The sequence below is a fragment of the Osmerus eperlanus genome, chromosome 2, assembly GCF_963692335.1.
Source record: "Osmerus eperlanus chromosome 2, fOsmEpe2.1, whole genome shotgun sequence".
In the NCBI taxonomy this organism is placed as follows: Eukaryota; Metazoa; Chordata; class Actinopteri; order Osmeriformes; family Osmeridae; genus Osmerus; species Osmerus eperlanus.
Genome location: NC_085019.1, coordinates 17,362,844 through 17,382,125, shown reverse-complemented (window position 1 = coordinate 17,382,125; position 19,282 = coordinate 17,362,844). Strand labels below are relative to the sequence as shown.

Sequence of the window (19,282 nt, the reverse complement as noted above, 5' to 3'; positions counted from 1 at the left end):
AGAAGCGTGCTCACGGGGAAATCTAATAATATCAACACAAACAAACAGAAACAATCAGCTTGGAAATCGATCACCAATAAAATTAACAGTAACTTATTTTGGGGCTCTATCAATGATTTGGTGATCTGCCAAGCTTTGAGTTTTTCAGCTGAGCGTCTGTGTTGGTTTATAAATCAATTTATAAATATGTGTGTGTGTTTGTTTCAATCAATGCTAGAATAGGTGTGGGTGGAATTGAATCACTTATCTAGTATGTCAATTCATTAGAGTGACACACCGACTTCAACTGGATCTTCTCGGGTATTTGATGTGTTTAAGAATAATCTTTTTGCTTTAGTTTATAAACAATACTTTGCACAAATCCTTGTCCTGTTCCTCTGATTTCGGATTGCTGTTAGTGTTACACAGGCCTGATGCCTCTCCTCCCAGCTCGTTATGAAATGCTCTTGTTCTCCTATCTATTGCAGCCCAATAAATCAGACACAACTTCAGTGAAAACAACGAGAGGTACAGAGCCATAGAGAGGGAGTGTGAGTGTGTGTGGTGAGTGACTGTGTGTATGTGCGTGTTTGTGTATAGTGAGTATGTGGGGAAAGGTTGGTGTGGGGAAGGTGTGTGTAGGGGTGTGTGCGTGTGGTGGGGTGGTGGTGTGAGGGAGGTGTGTGTGTGTCTGTGAGAAGTATGTGTGTTGTGTGTGTGTGTGTGTGTGTGTGTGTGTGTGTGGAGGTGTGTGTGAGTGAGAGGGGTGTGAATGGGTGAAGGGGAGGGCGTTGGGGTGAGTGTGTGTGTGAGTGAGAGGGAGGGAGGGAGTGTGTACCTAGTGTACCTAGTCAGTTACAATGACACAGACAATCGAACTTCCAACGTTTCTGGTTGTGTTTGACCACAGGTTCTTCTAGCTCCTTGCTTCTAGTCATATACAAATGTCCGTGATTCAGATGATATGATCAGTCACAGACCCAAAGAACTCATGAAGCTTTGAAAATGAGCTCTCCCTCCGGCTCGCTCAAACTAGTTTTTTTCCAAAACTCTCGCTTTCCGACCACCCCAATCTGTCTGCTGGTCGCAGTACTCCGTGGTGTTCCTACGGACTCGGTTGTGCTTGATTTTCACAGAGGTTTACAGGCTGTTTCGCTCTAAAATGTAATTTCTTGGGTTAAAGGGAAAACTATTTCCATTTACGGGGCGGCTTGTGATCAAAATTACTATTTTGCGGGTCGGGGATGTTATTTAAACGTTATAAGTTGGAGAAATATGTCAGCCTATTTTTCTCCGTTTTATAGTTAAAACATTCTCATGTGGAGCAGCCTGGAAATATTTTGCCTAGACTATGTCCGAAAATAAGATGCTCAGCTTATGGTTTTTTACACTTTTTTCACTCTTTTAGTGACAAATAAAATTGCACAAGTTTTTTCGTTTGCAGTTATTCAACGATTTGAATAATGCCACACTAATACTAAGTCCTTAAGGGACAATCGGGGGAATGTTAGTTTGTTTTTGAATGTTTGAATGTTGTTTTTTAAACCAATTAGATGAGTCTGTTCCTTTCAATTTTTAACCACTAAGAGAAACGGACAATGTCCGTCCAGCAACGCTTCTAGCGAGAGCCCTAAACGGGACGCGCTGGGCTGTCTCGCCAGAACTCCTTCGTTTCTCTCTATTTACCAAGATATACAGTAATATATATATATATATATGTGTGTGTACATATAGTCACTTATGTGACTTTTATCTAATATCTGCTTATTTGGATACATAGGCGAATTTACATGCAATAATTCTGGCCACTGATGTTCTCTATCGCTTTTACCAGAGATGCTGGTAAAGGCGGTTCTACCCTTCTCTTTTTACCAGGAGAATATACTACCATTCCCTTTTTACAAAGAGAATATGCCAACTTTTACTTCGTATACTGCTACCGTACACGAAGTACCTTACCCCCTGTCCGGGAACTAAACTAATGATAGCGGCTATATACTAATCTACTTTCTACACACGGACGTCCATACGTGCCCTGTCTGAACCTCCTGTGTCTAACAATAGTGCGCTTTAACCGTTGTATGGTCAGACTCTCCAGGTCAAGCGCACAGCTAAATTTATTTAACCTAAACCTAATTTCTGTGTTTTGCTGCTATGGCGATCCAGATTAAGATGATATCGAATGTTAAGCAAGTAAGCAACCAGCAAATTATAGCTGTACGTGACATATTAATCATTCAGTCTTTCCGCACCATGGTTTCTTAACAGGCAGGACACACAGAGTACATACAAATGTTTGCACCGTACTTTGGCCTCCGTGCTCTACGAATGTATTTAATCTTATCTGAAGAAATTGGTTCTTTTGGAAAAAGAGACCAGGACACGCACATAATTGAGCAGATATTAAAAAGAAAAAAATCAGCTTACCTTTTAAATTTGGTGGCCGGGGCATTTGTCCGAGGGCTTCCCCGCACAGGGACTGGGATCCCCTGGTCCTCCTGGCTGGCGGACCAGGGGATTTTTAACCAATATAAAAATGTAAAACAGCAAGGAAACGGCAGCAAAGTATGATGCGAAGTGTTTATTCGAATCCATCACAAAAGATTGATTCCAACAAACGTGAGTAGACCCCGGAGTCTGACTGGAATTTTTCTCCGGACATTTGCTTATATATTTACTCTCCATTATTTTATGATATTTTATCATTGGTACATTATATCTGGTCACAGATGCATTCACACCCGGTTGGTCAATTGACACAAAATTTACATTGCCAGTATTTTTCCTCTACCTTCCCCTTCCGGGGCCCTCGTGAGGCCTTGCCGCCCAGCTGCACAGGGACACTGAGTTTAAGGACATACATCTGTCCCCTGATATCAGGCGCTTGTAGTTCTCAATATCTGGGCTTTGTAGTCCCTCATGGGAGAGGCCTACACACACTTCTCTCTTGCACTCAAACTCTATCTGGTCTTCCACATTTGGCCTCTATTTCTTCTATGTTTTAGTGGTAATACTAATCAGTCAACAGCTTTGCATCTGGTTTTCACTAATATAGCATATAAAAGTAATAAAGGTGATTAAGAGGTTCATTTTCAATCATATAATCCATAATCATTTCTCCATCTTCATAATTACAGCAGTGTGATGTTTTTTCCACAACACTAGCCAATGAAAATACACGATCATGTGTTCTGTACACATGCGGTAAGCATCAGTGTTCTTTGGATAACATTTTTTGTATGTTTTGCAAGGGACTGACATGAGAAGAGTTCAACAAAACATCCAGCAGGTGGTGGTATACAGTCAAATTGAGATTTTATCGCATAGTTTGGAGATGTTGAAGCGTGATATGTTATTGTGGAGGACATAACTACGTCCCCGGATATGTTGACAGCATTGATGGTCAGTTTGGTGACCCTGGATCAAGTTAATATCCCCGGAAAAACAGCAGCGGCGAGTGTTTACTACGAGGATAGAAGTGCGGTCGGGTTTGGACAAGTGTAGCGCATGGCTAATTTACCGGCGCCAGCGTCTCTTTACCGGCTCTAGTAAAGGCTAAGCTAACTAATTTTTTAACAATATTTAGCTCGAAATGTAAGAAGTTAAAGCTTAACGTGAAATCTGTAAATAAGCTGAAAACGTGATACGATCATTTTTATCAATATTTGAAGTGGCATTTTATCAGAATGTTAGCTAAAAGCCGGTCGGGATTGGACACAGTGACGCTAGACGTGGTCAAGACAACTTGCTGAAGTTCAAACAGAGCATCAGAATGGGGAAGAAAGGGTATTTAAGTGACTGTGAACATGGCATGGTTGTTGGTGCCAGACGGGCTGGTCTGAGCCATCTCTAGGGTTTGCAGAGAATGGTCAGAAAAAGAGAAAAAATCCTAGTGAGCAACAGTTGTGTGGACGAAAATACCTTGTTGATGTCAGAGGAGAATGGGCAGACTGGTTCAAGATGATAGAAAGGCAACAGTAACTCAAATAACTTGTTACAACCAAGGTATGCGGAATACCATCTCTGAACACACAACACGTCGAACCTTGTAGCAGATGGTCTACAGCAGCAGAAGGGTGCCACTCCTGTGCTAAGAACAGGAAACCGAGGCTACAATTCGCACAGGCTCGCCAAAATTGGACAATAGAAGATTGGAAAAACGTTGCCTGGTCTAATGAGTCTCAATTTCAGCTGCAACATTCAGATGGTAGGGTCAGAATTTGGCGTAAACAACATGAAAGCATGGATCCATCCTGCCTTGTATCAATGGTTCAGGGTGATGGTGTAATGGTGTGGGGGATATTTTTTTGGCACACTTTGGGCCCCTTAGTACTAATTGAGCATCGTTTAAACGCAACAGCCTACCTGAGTATTGTTGCTGACCATGTCCATCCCTTTATGACCACAGTGTACCCATCTTCTGATGGCTACTTCCAGCAGGATAATGCACCATGTCACAAAGCTCAAATCATCTCAAACTGGTTTCTTGAACATGACAATGAGTTCACTGTACTCCAATGGCCTCCACAGTCACCAGATCTCAATCGAGCACCTTTGGGATGTGGTGGAACAGGGATTTGGATAATGGATGTGCAGCCGACAAATCTGCAGCAACTGTGTGATGCCAACATGTCAATATGGACCGAAATCTCGGAGGAATGTTTCCAACACCTTGTTGAAAGTATGCCACAAAGAATTAAGGCAGTTCTGAAGGCAAAAGGTGGTCCAACCTGGTACTAGCAAGGTGTACCTAATAAAGTGTCCAGTGAGTGTATATTTCAAATGTAAATGTGGGAGGGAGTCAGGTGGCTGAGCGGTTAGGGAAGCGGGCTAGTAATCTGAAGGTTGCAAGTTCGATTCCTGGCCGTGCAAAATGACGTTGTGTGCTTGGACAAGTCACCCTACTTGCCTCGGGGGAGAATGTTCCTGTACTTACTGTAAGTCGCTCTGGATAAGAGCGTCTGCTAAATGACTAAATGTAATGTAAATGTGTGTTGAGGAGAACATTTTGCTTTCTGTATTGATGCATATGTGTCTGTTCAGATAGGGCTTTTCAATGTTATTTTGTGTGTGTGTTTTCCCAGTCAGCGTTGTCTCTCTCTCAGAGGCGAATGTGTATGGAGCTGTCCAGGCTGAAGGGACAGGAAACAGTGGAGACAGATGAAGGAGGAGACACCAACACATCTTTTAGTCCAGCTTTACAGGTATCTTTACAGTGTGTGGCTCCCATGTTTATCATCCGTCAGTGCTCACTTGTTGTAAGTCCACATGAATCAAGTCTCCTGTTTTAAATAAGCGGTTGAAATTGAGTGAAAAAATATGCTGATTTTGTACGTTTGCTCACTGACAAAGAAATGATCAGTCTATAGTTTTAATGGTAGGGTTATTTGAACAGTGAGAGACAGAATAACAACAACAAAATCCAGAAAATGCATGTCAACATTTTTATGAATTGATTTGCATTTTAATGAGTGAAATAAGTATTTGACCCCCTCTCAATCAGAAATATTTCTGGCTCCCAGCTGTCTTTTATACAGGTAAAGAGCTGAGATTAGGAGCACACTCTTAAAGGGAGTGCTCCTAATCACAGTTTGTTACCTGTATAAAATACACCTGTCCCCAGAAGCAATCAATCAATAAATCATATTCCAATCTCTCCACCATGGCCAAAACCAAAGAGCTGTCCAAGGATGTCAGAGACAAGATTGTAGACCGACACAAGGCTGGAATGGGCTACAAGACCATCGCCAAGCAACTTGGTGAGAAGGTGACAAAAGTTTGTGCAATTATTCGCAAATGGAAGAAACACAAAAGATCTCCCTCGGTCTGGGGCTCCATGCAAGATCTCACCTTGTGAAGTTGCAATGATCATGAGAACGGTGAGGAATCAGCCCACAACTACACAGGAGGATCTTGTCAAGATTGCAAGGCAGCTGGGACCATGGTCACAAAGAAAACAATTGGAAACGCACTACGCCGTGAAGGACTGAAACCCTGCAGCGCTGCTCCATGGTGCGGACCATCACCATGGGCAAATGGCTGCCGAGGGCAGGTGTGGTTTGTTGGGCTCCACTCGTGCTCTCTGTATTTTACAAATTATTTTATTGATGATGTGTGTTTGGACTTATCATTTTTCACCGCATAAGGGTACTTTTGCCAGCTTGCCAAAAGCTGATCATGTTAAACTCTACTTGTTTGGACATGGACACAATACGTTGTACTCTATATGGTCATCATCCTGGAGTAAAAGCAAGAATAGGAAGAATGGGATTGCCAACAGACCAGCTTCAAGGCAGGGCTGAGAACATGCATCCAAAGCGCTACTGTTAGCTGTCATGCTGTTAGCTGGGGACATCTTAACCCCGGACCGACCACGTCTGAACAACAACAGGCTAATTCTGTGGTGCAGGTGAGGCCTGACATCGGTGGAGCAGCGCAGTGGTCGGAGCAGTTGTTGGTACAGAGCCAGGAACTACCGGAGCAGCAGCGATACGTGGAGGAGTACACCGCTTCTGTACACAAAAACAAAAGCAATATCTCTTTTTTGAAACTGTTAATCATGCCCGGGTGCTGTGGGAACCGATGTGCAAACCGAAAGGGATTTGGGGGGACAATTGAACATTCGCAGTTTGATCCCCAAAAAGGATCAGATTGCTGCTCTCCTCATGGATTCGAACTTGGACTTCCTCTGCTTAACTGAATCTTGGCTTCATAGTAATATACCAACCAATATGCAGGGCTGCCAACTTTTCCAAAAACCTTGGCGTGAGATTTGGTTACTAAGTCAAGACAAGTTAATACAGAGTTGTAGTTCTCTAAGGTCACTGTTGTAGTCATGGCCAAGCGTGCAGATTTGGGTTCATGTACTCACAATATCAATCAAAATACCACTTTTACACAACATTTATGTAAGTGCAAGATTTTACTAGTGCAAGATTACAGTAGAATACATGTTACGCCACCGGTCACTCAACCAGTGGTTTGTAGGCTGGGCTAGCGAGCTAGCAGTGGCACAGAACAGTCACATAATGTGACGAGACTGAATTTAAAAGTAGGCTATAAAAACACACTAGGAACAATGACGACATCGGCAACCATGCACCATGCATTATTAGTTTAATGTAATCTTTAAATTCAGGCTTGTCACATTAGTAACTTTGTTCTGAACAGAACTGGGTGTGCAGACACATACGAAAAGTTTCTCCATCTTGAAATTGTGAAACCTAGAAATGTTTATCATGACCAACGGTTGCTATGTTACAAGAAACAAGAAACCAACCCGATTGGCCAACGCTAGCGTTTTCACGCTCCTCATTTACATAAAGTTGATAAAATCCAACTACGGTACACTACTGCTGTGTTCGTCTTGGTAGCGATTGCGTTGGTTGAATTGGATTTAACGTTCCGTTGTACGGTTTAGGCTGAAATTAATCATTTTCATGAACAGATTGACAAAGTTTAGGCTGTGGCAATGAAGTTCAGGTTAGTAGTTAGATAGACTTTTGATTTAAGTAAGGGGAGTGCCGAACATGTTCTGTCGCCGTTTGACTTCCTAAACAGCTGTGTAGATGTTTTTGTAGTGTCTCGCGTAGGCTACAGCGTTGCAGTGAGCAACACTGGATTGAAACCACAGGTAATGATAATTTCACCCACAAATCGTTTACTTGTAATCTAATGTCATAATAAATCCTACAACGAAAATGTATATGTGAGGAATGTTTATTTTAACGATTGAAAACAGATCATAGACCACTGTAGTATGTGTTGTCCGGGCAACACAGGCTAATGTCATGATGCTAATACTTCAGTGAAATAGTAGACTACTGTTTCCGAAAGTAGATGTACTTCCTTAATAATATCAGCTTATATTGTACATTACACATCACAATTGTGTGTCATATCACAAAGTAAAATGAGTAAATAGTTATCACCCTGGCCTCTTTGCTTGTGGCGTTTCTGCAGCTGCCTTGCAGTAAAGCTATAGTTAGCCTAGCTATCCCCCAAGTTAACAGATGCAAAACTAATGTTCTGCCAAAGGTAGTCACGCGTGTTTTCGTGACGTTAGTGACGTAGTGACGTTAGTAACGTCAGTGACTGTGGCTAGCAAATTAGCCACCGTTAGCTTCACTTTTCGCCACAAAAACTTAACTTGAGCCTAAACCATGCAACGGAACGTAAATCCCAATAGAAGCAACTCAATGGCTACCAAGACGAAACTTTTGACACCTAGGTTGTGTATGTAGGCCAAATATTAACTGAGTTTTAGGGGGGCAAAAAGAAATAATATATGTGAGAGAACAAAGGTTGTGCCCTTGCCGAAGGCAAAGCACACCCAATAACAGGGCTATCAGATCACAACATGACTTTGACTGTTAGAAAACTGACTAAAAAAGACTAGAATACTTTGGCAAATCATGTAACACTGACAATGATATAAAGTTAGTCATCCCTAAATCTAAAACTCTATAGTTTGAAAGAGAACTAAAGAATCTCAGTTGGGAGCAGATTATTGCCACGGAGGACGTGGATGAATGCTGTAATTTTATGATGACAGCTATCACTAAATTAGTGGACAAGTTTACGAAACAAATAAAGTGTAAACAAAAAGGTGGTACTCTTTCATGGATAAATAATGAAATAAAAACTAAAGTAAAACTTATGAAGAAGCGAGATTTGGCCTTGAAGAAATCTTTACATTCAAAACATAACAATGATCATTTAGCCTTTAAATGTTTAAGAAATAAAGTGGTACAGTGGAAAAGTGGAAAGTGGAATTGAGAAAAGCACAAGCTTCATATTATACTAATCTTATAGGCAATGCAAAGGGCAATAGTAATTCCCTTTGGAAACATTTAAATGCACTAACTAATAAAACAACCAAGACTAAAGGAATTCGAGAACTCATCGTAAATGGCAAGAGGACTAATAACAGTGCAACTATGGCTAACGGATTTAATACTTATTTTGTACAATCAGTAGAAGAATTAATAAGAGATTTTCAAGAAATTGTAGGTGGGAATGAACCATGTCTAATGCCTTTTGCTGATTCATTTTGTATAGAAGAGGTTAATGAGACAGAAGTCATACAGATTATTCAAAAAAATTCAAATTCCAAATCAAATTATATCTTTAATATAAATTGTTGTTTTCTCAAACAATACAGTAGAGTACTTGCTAAACCTCTCACACACCTTGTCAATTTGTCCATAAGAAATTGTACATTTCCCTCAAGCTGGGAAAAAAAGCAGTAATTGTGCCAATATTTAAATCAGGAAGTCAAGATTCTATGTGCAACTACCGGCCAATATCAATTTTACCCGTACTATCCAAAGTGATGGATAAAGTCGTAGCAATACAGCTGACTGACCACTTGGAGGTCAACCAGCTCCTCCACCCACAGCAGTTTGGTTTTAAATCAAGGCACTCAACCGAAATAGCAAACTGCTGCTTCATAGAAAATTTAAAGAAGTCCTTGGATAGGGGTGAGGTGGTAGAAGCATTATTTCTTGATCTTAAAAAAGCCTTTGAAACGGTCAGTCACCACCTACTTTTATCCAAAATGTCACTGTTTAACATCTCCCCTGAGGCAGTGGGTTGGTTTGCCTCATTTCTTCAGGGGAGGGAACAGTGTTAAAGTGGCCAGAGACAAATCCTAATTAAACACTCGTATGGGCATACCTCAGGGTTCTATATTGGGACCAATGCTGTTTCGTCTCTTTATAAATGACTTCCCTTTGATCTGTCCTGGTGTCCGCTGCCAACTTTACGCAGATGATGCCGTTTTTTATGCACCTGCCAAGACACCGGAGCAGGCTGCAGAGGTTTTGTCTGCATGCATGGCTGAGGTTAGTCAGTGGCTCATTCAAAATAAATACATTTCTCAAACTGTTATTTAAGTGTACCAATAATTTGGCTCCTGAACCCCTGAGTACATTTACTCAGAGACCAAATAGCAGTAGAGTGACAAGAGGCTTAGCCTTTCTGTCAGCCTTTTCTTACAGGGCTTGTAAACTGTGGAACTCACTGCCCACAGAGATTAAGAACATTTCTGAGTTTAAAATGTTCACCTCTAAGCTTAAGGCATGGCTGAAAACAAACCAAAACTGTACCCATTTGTAAATGTTTGAACTTTTGTACTTGTAGAAAGGCCCATCCAGGGACGTGAGTTGAAAATTAGAACTTGCTATAATCTCTATGTGCATTACATCGGCTGCAAACTTTGCTCTACAGCTATGTTTATCTGCATTGTCCCTGTCAAATAAATGTAATTAAAATAAAAAAATAAGGTCCCCCTGCTCAAGAAAGCACATTTAGAGACCCGTCTTAAGTTTGCCAATGAACATCTGAATGATTCAGAGGAGAACTGGGTGAAAGTGTTGTGGTCAGATGAGACCAAAATCAAGCTCTTTGGCATCAACTGAACTCGCCGTGTTTGGAGGAGGAGGAATGCTGCCTATGACCCCAAGAACTCCATCCCCACTGTCAAACATGGAGGTGGAAACATTATTCTTTGGGGGTGTTTCTGTTAAGGGGACAGGACAACTTGACCGCATCAAAGGGATGATGGACGGGGCCATGTACCGTCAAATCTTGGGTGAGAACCTCCTTCCCTCAGCCAGGGCATTGAAAAGGGGCGTGGATGGGTATTCCAGCAAGACAATGACCCAAAACACAAAGCCAAGGCAACAAAGGAGTGGCTCAAGAAGAAGCACATTAAGGTCCTGGAGTGGCCTAGCCAGTCTCCAGACCTTAATCCCATAGAAAATCTGTGGAGGAGCTGAAGGTTCGAGTTGCCAAACGTCAGCCTCAAAACCTTAATGACTTGTAGAAGATATGCAAAGAGAAATGGGACAAAATCCCTCCTGAGATGTGTGCAAACCTGGTGGCCAACTACAAGAAACGTCTGACCTCTGTGATTGCCAACAAGGGTTTTGCCACCAAGTAGTAAGTCATGTTTTGCAGAGGGGTCAAATACTTATTTCACTCATTAAAATGCAAATCAATTTATAACAATTTTGACCCAGGGTGTTTTTCTGGATTTTGTTGTTATTCTGTCTCTCACTGTTCAAATAAACCTACCATTAAACTTATAGACTGATCATTTCTTTGTCAGTGGGCAAACGTACAAAATCAGCAGGGGATCAAAAAAATAATCTCACTGTATTTTGTTTTGATAAATGCATGATTTATGTGTCTCTTCAGGGGGCACACTGTGAGGAACGTTTGCGCATTGAGATTGTAAACCTAAAAGAGCAGCTGGACACGAGGGCAGAGGAGAGTGGTTGGTTCTCATCTTTCCTTCGCCTTCTCGGTTCTCCATTTTGATAGCCTGTACTTGATAATTGTTAAAATGTATTGTCTTCTCTCTTTCTCTCCTCCCTGCTATTCCTTCAATAGAAGTTTTAGAAGGTGAGTTTTTTGTTTTTGGAAGTCTGAAGTTGAATTGACCAAGTCAATTTGAAATTAACTTTATTTAAATACATTTGATAAGCCTCTTTGGGCACCTTGTAAGAAATGTCCATGAAAGCACTGCCGCTTCTGCTTTTACTGTTCCACTGACTATCTGTTAAACTAACTGGGGTTTGTCCACAATGCTTGTTAAGTTAGCTTAATCCTTTTGTTTGATTGTGTAGGGATTGAGGTGTTTTTTTTTATATATAAAAAAGGGTAAAATATGAGTATTCTTTGAAAGGTTGCCTTAGAATTGGCCCTCTCGTTGTCATGTTTGAACCCTCCAGTGCAGCTGTCCAGCCTAAAGACGGAGACGGAGCACATCCAGTACCAGAAGGAGAGGCTGCAGGTGGAACTCCAGGCTTGCCGCACCGAGCTGCAGGGCCTCCAGGTGGCGCTTTCACACCTGCAGGGAGACAGCAAAGCCCTCAGCAATGACAAGGTAGCACTGAACAGCTTTCGGGCTAAAACACCTATGCTTTAGCTGTTGTCGGAGATCCTGCTGGGGTAGTTGGTTGTGTTGTAGAGAAACAAACTGTAGTGTAACTTAAATAACTAAATATCAGTTCATGGTGCCTATTTTTCTTAACTGTGGAATTAGCAGTGGCTTGGAGTGATTGAACAATGTTTTCTTTCCTTTCCTTCCCTTCTCTCTTTGAACATCGCTTTCACCACTCTTATTCTCTTCTTTTCTCTCTTTTTGCCCCTTCACGTCTCATTCCCTCTACCTCTCTACTTCTTTCTCCTTTTCTCTTTTTTTGCCCCTTCACCTCTCATTCCCTCTACCTCTCTCCCCCACCTTCTCTGTTTACTCTCCCTTAGACGGCCATGCACCAGCAGTGTCTGGAGCTGCGTAGTCAGGTCATCAGCCTCCGCACACAGGTGGACACCAGCCAGACGGTGCAGAGGGACTTTGTTCATCTCTCACAGTCACTACAGGTGCCCCTTTCCTGCTAAATGTTGATACGTTGAGACCTGCAGCCTAATTGAGCCTAGCTGAAACTGCACCAATGAATATGGTTGGTTATCTTATTTGTTTACAGTTCTACTGTTCAGTGTGTGTCCATATATATATATAGACACACACACACACATGTCCACCTGTGTGCGGCTGGTGACTCAAAAAACTGGGAAGGATAGGAGGAAAACCGACACACTGCATCATGTTATTTTATACTAGTTGGCTACTTAACTCTACTTTATGTTCAAGTTACAGTGCACCTGGAAAGTATTCACAGTGCTTCACTTTTTTCACATGTTGTAATGTTACAGCCGTATTCAAAAATATATTAAATTTCTTCCTCATAATTCTACACACAATAACCCATAATGATAACGTGATGGCTGAGCGGTTAGGTAGGGTGACCAGATTTGAGTTTGTAAGAAGAGGACACTTCGTCGCGTGGGGGGGGGGGGGGGGGGGGGGGGGGGTGCTGGTGCTTGTCGTGTATTGCATGCCGCACTATCAAACTAACTAACTAACAAAATTATAGTTCTCTCTACAGTCAGAGCTTGCGCAAGAAGGTGGAACGTAAGGGAGATACCCTTTCCAAAACTTGTAAGGGCGTAATAGTTTGTGAAAGACCCAGAGAAACACAACTATCCGACGAGGAAAAATCCCGGACAATTTTGCAATCCGGACCAAAAATGTTGGTCTCGAAAAGAGGACATGTCCGGGTAAAAGAGGACGTCTGGTCACCCTAGGTTAGGGAATCAGGCTATTAATCAGAAGGTTGCCGGTTAGGTTGCCGGTTCGATTCCCGGCCGTGCAAAATTACGTTGTGTCCTTGGGCAAAGCACTTCACCCTACTTGCATCGGGGGGAATGTCCCTGTAGTTAATGTAAGTCGCTCTGGATAAGAGCGTCTGCTAAATGACTAAATGTTGAATGTTGCTACAAAACAGTATTTCCTCCCTTGTTGTACAAGACTTACTTCTAACCTCGCCAACCACCTCAGTGGCAGACACCTACACGCTGAGTACATAAAACAGGTTAGCGAATAAGCTATCTGGCTAGCCAGCTGGTAGGATGGTGAAATACGTAGCTTATGTCAGGCCTACCCTACTGTATCATAAAGAGCATGACAAGCAAGCATATTAGAAAACGTGAGTTCCAAAACGACAAATATATTAAGCTACAGTTATTTGGGGGTCTCATTTTGGTGCTTTTTAAAACAGTCACTAGCTAAATAGCATAGGAGAAACGTTTAAGTGTAAATTGCCTGTTGGTAGAATCATTGTCATTTTGGCTGTTAATAAAAAAATTTGATCAACCCTTGTGTTTCAGTTCAGCGTTTCCTCTAGGATTTTTTTTTAGCAGTGGGGGCAGGTCTGTCCGCTCATACGTAACCCGAGATCCACACTGGGACTTGGAGTCCCAATGTTACAGTAATAAATAAAAGGATGAATTTCAGAAGAAATTTGAGAATTTCCAAACAAGTTCAGTGTTTCCTCTAGCAGTGGGGGCAGGTCTGTCCGAACCCCCCCCCCCCCCCCCCCCGCCCCCCCAGGTGAATGTAATAGTCTAATAGCTAATGTAATATTGCACACATTTTCGTCCTATTTCCCCTAAAGCAATAAAATTAGGCTACTTAAAGACACCTTACACTCATAAAGTATGTTCTAAATGGCATAAATGCTGCCAATTAATAATTGATGTAACAACTTATTGTAAATGGTCAGTAGCCTAGCCTATTGATTCAGGCCACGTTTACACATAGCCGGGTATTTACAGAAACAAATATTTCTGCCCCTCCGTTTAAAAAAATAACGTTGTACACACAATATCATTTTCAAAAATGTTTCTGTTTACATTAACCCGCATAAATACGCCCCCGAGCGCTATCATAACTATGCCAAACCTGTAGGCGGCAATGTAACGAGAAGGATAAAGCCATGCAAACCAATCAGAATTCTCAAAATCAACAACAACTACGAATAACACGATCAACTTCCTTTTCCTTTCACTAGTAAATTTACATTTAGTCATTTAGCAGACGCTCTTATCCAGAGCGACTTACAGTAAGTACAGGGACATTCCGCCTGAGGCAAGTAGGGTGAAGTGCCTTTCCCAAGGACACAACGTAATTTTGCATGGCCGGGAATCGAACCAGCAACCTTTGGATTACTAGTCCAGTTCCCTAACCGCTCAGCCACCTGCCTCCCTAAATATGGCGTGAGGTTCATTTGTTTGGATGATTCACAAATAAATGTAACGCTTTGCACAAATGTATTTCGTGATTCACAAATGTAACGCGATTCACAAATAAATGACCCCATTACATTACTACAAACAGGACGCTCACATGACGTGATGCATTTTTAGTCGCATACTGTGACGTTTGAGAACCTAAAACTCTGTTTAACCTAGTGCACACGCCAGCACAAAAACTGAGTTTTCAGAAATCTCCACTTTGGCTGTCAGTTTTTAGAAATGATCGTTTTCCGTGATAAAACCTCCGTTTTCGTGTAAATGAAAGGCCAAACCGCATGAAAATATATGCGTTTTTCCTTTGTGTAAACAGGGCCTAAGGTAGGCCACTCTGAAGCATGTACACTGTCTGCTTCATTTGATCTTGATAGGCTAAGCATTCTGTAGCAAATAATAACAATAAACCGACTATTTATTAATTAAAACTACTTCAGCATAATAATGCACCTAAAATACAAACGTGAGCAAGGGCAGCAATCGCTATCGAATCAACAGACATGTCCAATTTAGCTATCAGGGGAAGAATACAAACAACGAAAATCACCAGTTTTTTGCCGCCACCACTTGTCTCTTATATTTGAAATAGCCCTACTTGGACCGTGTAAATGAATTGATGAACAATACATTTTTTTTACCAGGATTACTGGATATATCAGACCATTGGATGTTTATGATGTTCCTGTGTGTTTATACTTTTGACTCGGGACAACGACGTGATCATTGTCAGCCGACAATAGAATTTTCATAATGGCGGGCTACGCATTTATAGACAAACTGCAGTCTAACCCTCAACATGCGTGAAATCCTTTATAATAAATTACATTTTGCTGAATGATTGAAGGGCTAGACAACAATCATTCTAATGAATAGTCACCGACTATCAACATGGAAATGAATGACAGATTGACGAAGGCCACTTCAGTTTCCGACCTTGCCTTGGTTGGCTGCGTGCAAGAAGCGCCATCTAGCGATCATTAGTGGACCATTGACCCCCTATCTGCGCTAAAAGTAGCCGGCTGCACCGGGATGCAAATCATATCACATCTCGCATGACGCGCCCAAAACTCAACTGGAAGTTTAGGTAAACAAGAACAAATTATGAGTATTTAGTGATCCTAAACAGGTTATTTATTAAATTGAGTGACTTCTTCAACACTAACTTTTGTAATATGCAAGATAAAGAACTGTAAATAAATTAATACAGAACAACAACGGCCCCTTTTCACCAGAGCATGTCAGATATACTGTGTGTGTGTGTGTAGATATAGATAACCGTAATATAGTATGATGTGATTTGTCCTATACTTTAACAGAAATGTAAAGTAAGAGAAGTGTATTGTCTTGTTGTATTTTGTTCCATTTTACCCATCTTTTGCAGGTGAAGTTGGAGTTAATTCGTCAGGCAGAAACTCTGGACCAAGTTAGGCAGATATTGGGAGAGGGTCTTTCTGAGGATGGAGCTTCACCTACAGATGCTATGTGAGGCTATTAAAGTGGCTCTACAGAACCAAAGCAACAGAAAAAGTATTCCAAGGGTGACCAATTACTAGCTAGGCCACACACGTAATTTTTACTATTGGAAATGAGTGACAACTAGTGAATATTTCTACTGCTGCCACTACTTGTTTTGTGACTTGGAGTAGTTATCTTAAAACAATGGGAACTTTTTAATCGTTTTAAAATAGGTTTATGGACCAAACTTAATATTTCTTAAAATAACTCCTTAAAGTCACCTTAAGTGTAACTAAACATCAAACCTCTTTTTGTAGGAAACCCCTAATGGTTTAATACTCCCTCATGGCTAAACTCATGAATCCTGGTCTTGATACTGACAAATCTTTGTAAAAGTTTTAATTCTGATTATTGATAAATTCAAGATTTTTTTGCCCTTAGTAGTTAAAAACTTTTAAGTTTGTGACGTTTCTGTGCCTTGTCGAGGTACTCAACCTATTACAGGGAGGGGGGAGTGTCAAGTCTCAGGGGAGGGTACTTCAGACAATACTGTGATATGTCAAATTCCTTGAGGTATAGGCTAACCTTTAAATGCAGGAGCATCATGCTATGACATAACAATCATGGTATGTAAATTGATTTGGCAGCCAGAACAGGACATGTATCTGTGCACATCTCACTTCCTGCCAGAATGCTTTCTGAGAATGGAATGCAACTGGAGAGAGGAAGCAGTAGGATTTGCAAACATTGCACCAGAAAGAAATCATCAACATCGTTTGACCTTTCAGTTTGATTTCACAGACACCCACAACCAGAATTTCTTTTTTGGAAAATATAAAGGGGCAGGCTTAGGTTGAAAGGTCTTTAGTAACCTTTTTAAGTATTTGTATGAAGCACTCCACATTTACCATCAGAAGCACAACAATTTCATACAGATTTGTGTTTCACTTCTCCTTGTAGGTCTACAATGCATACACTTGCCTTCTCGATAACTACTTATCATTATAATACTATACTAATAAAGTTATCTATCTATATAAAGGTCTGCAGACATTTAACTATTATTAAACAACTGAAGGAGAATTTGTCATTATGTAAGTATGCATTATGGGGTGCTGCTTTACCAGAAAACCAGTATGAATTATCATCTAACAATGTATCCTTCCATGACACAATGAACAATTGACTTAACCCTTGTGTTATCTTCGGGTCATATTGACCCATCAGTCATTGTGACCCACCGTCGTATTGCGACAACTTTACCGCATACAAAAACAAAGTGAGGAATTTTCTTTTAACCGTCGGGCTGTCTCAGACCCCCCACATTGCGAAGGTTAAAAGAAAATGCTAATTTGTTTTTGTATTGGGTAAAATTGGGTAAACACAACGATGGTTCGTTGTGGACCTTTGGGTCATGTGACCCGAAGGCAGCACAAGGGTTAAGTGATTTAATAGTTACATGTTTTGCTTCAGTTCCGTAACACTAATTACTCATTTCCAATCACTCCAATCTATTGGTCACTAATCCCGGGGCTTGATGTCATTCCTACTTTATATAATTCCTTCTTCTGTACTGTAAAATGTCTACAAACTACGGATGAGAAATGTGAAAACCATGAATGTATAGTTGTATTTGGTATTTTCTTTTGTTCATGTATGTCATAATATATAAGAATAAACATGCAAAAACTTGGGCTGTGGCTTTTTTGTCAATGTGTGTACTGAAAGGCTGGAGAGTTTAAGACTTCTTACCACATTTAACACATTTTCCATACCATATTAGCACCCAAAAAGGACACTTCACCGTCGTGTTTTCTTTAATACATGTTTTTATTTTTAAAGAATAGTTATCATAGTTTGAACAACTGTCAATGTCAATCTATTAATTACATTTGAATACATACACAGGAAGATGTTTTTTTCTCTTTTTTCTGTTGGTTTTGTTCATGGTTGTCTTTTCTATGAGTAACAACTCGTTCTGTGTAATGATCCACCACTCCATGTAGTTTCCTCCACTCTTTCTCTCAGTTCCACTTCTTGGACACTAGATTATCATCTCTTTCTGTGAAGGGGAAATGCAACAAAAATGCATTTCAAATGGATTAATAATTGACACTAGTATTTTTTTGTTTTATGTATGGATTTTTCACTTAATCATACCATTTAAGGTATATAATATTGTAGTTCAAAATATATTGTCTCGGACGACCATTTATAGCTGCAATAATCTGACAAATGATATGCAGTCGTGGAGACTGAGTAACATTCACATGTATAGGCCTACAGACTTAATACATTCTGTTTTGTCACCAGCTGTACACTGTCTCCAGGGAAAAACTAGTACTTCACAGGAAGTGATAATTCCAGAAACTAAACTTCAACAGTAGTAAGTGACAGACAGGGAGCTTGCAGTCTGACATGAATCCAATAGTAATAGACACTGAAAAACAGAAATCACCAAAAAGTCCAGCATTCCAGTCCAGCAAACAATCAACTAGAGTTGGCATCATCAAGGTTTTTACCAATAAGCAGGAAAAGAGAGAGAAACCCAAGACAATGGTCAATGATTATGTGTTGTTATTATTAATACATAGAAAGCGGGTTATTAATCCAAATGTAAAGGAAATTACCCAGCTGTGTTTGTGCTTGCATGTTTTAGGTTAAAAAAAATCCTTTCCATTTCCAACATTTGATAGTGTATATAGTTATATAGATGTGTCTGGATTTGGTATTGGTTTGTGTTGTCCTTACCCTCCAGGTATGTGCGAGACACAAACTTCAGAACCTCATCAATTAGGATGACAGGGAAGGAGAGCTTGAGCACCACGATCCATTGGTCCACAGTCAAATGGGTCAGCTTGAAGATCATCTGAAGCAAAAAACAGAGACCTGTTCAACTCTGTAAACATACTTCACATATTGACTTAATCATTGCGTACATTAAGGGAAAATAGAGACATGTTGCAAAGGAAGATAACTAAATTACTGTGCTAAACCCTCGATTCATAGAGACATCTCATCTGCATTCTTGGACATATCCTCCGTGATGCCATTTAACCTAATGCAGAGTGCCACTGACTGCTAGTTCTAAATATTCACCTGCTTCCAAATCTTCCAGGCTTCTTGCTACCTCATCATTGCTAGAAGCACGTATTTAAGATCTTGAGTGACTTTATAATTTGACACTCAA

At 40.7% G+C, this 19,282-nt stretch overlaps 2 protein-coding genes across 2 annotated transcripts in view; one reads left to right on the top strand and one right to left on the bottom strand.

Annotated features, from left to right (window-relative positions):
* rabep2 (rabaptin, RAB GTPase binding effector protein 2) overlaps nt 1-17,786 on the top strand; it is a 60,830-nt gene extending 43,044 nt beyond the window's left edge. The window contains exons 7-12 of the mRNA XM_062453992.1: nt 5,064-5,183; nt 11,182-11,260; nt 11,377-11,388; nt 11,718-11,872; nt 12,253-12,369; nt 16,019-17,786. Of these exons, the coding sequence (XP_062309976.1) occupies nt 5,064-5,183; nt 11,182-11,260; nt 11,377-11,388; nt 11,718-11,872; nt 12,253-12,369; nt 16,019-16,123 (588 nt within the window). The 3' untranslated portion in view covers nt 16,124-17,786. The remainder of the gene's footprint in view (nt 1-5,063; nt 5,184-11,181; nt 11,261-11,376; nt 11,389-11,717; nt 11,873-12,252; nt 12,370-16,018) is intronic.
* A 183-nt stretch (nt 17,787-17,969) lies between these two features.
* atp2a1 (ATPase sarcoplasmic/endoplasmic reticulum Ca2+ transporting 1) overlaps nt 17,970-19,282 on the bottom strand; it is an 82,105-nt gene continuing 80,792 nt past the window's right edge. Inside the window, exons 24-25 of the mRNA XM_062453990.1 lie at nt 18,844-18,961; nt 17,970-18,154 (exon numbers count right to left, since the gene is read on the bottom strand). Of these exons, the coding sequence (XP_062309974.1) occupies nt 18,117-18,154; nt 18,844-18,961 (156 nt within the window). The 3' untranslated portion in view covers nt 17,970-18,116. The remainder of the gene's footprint in view (nt 18,155-18,843; nt 18,962-19,282) is intronic.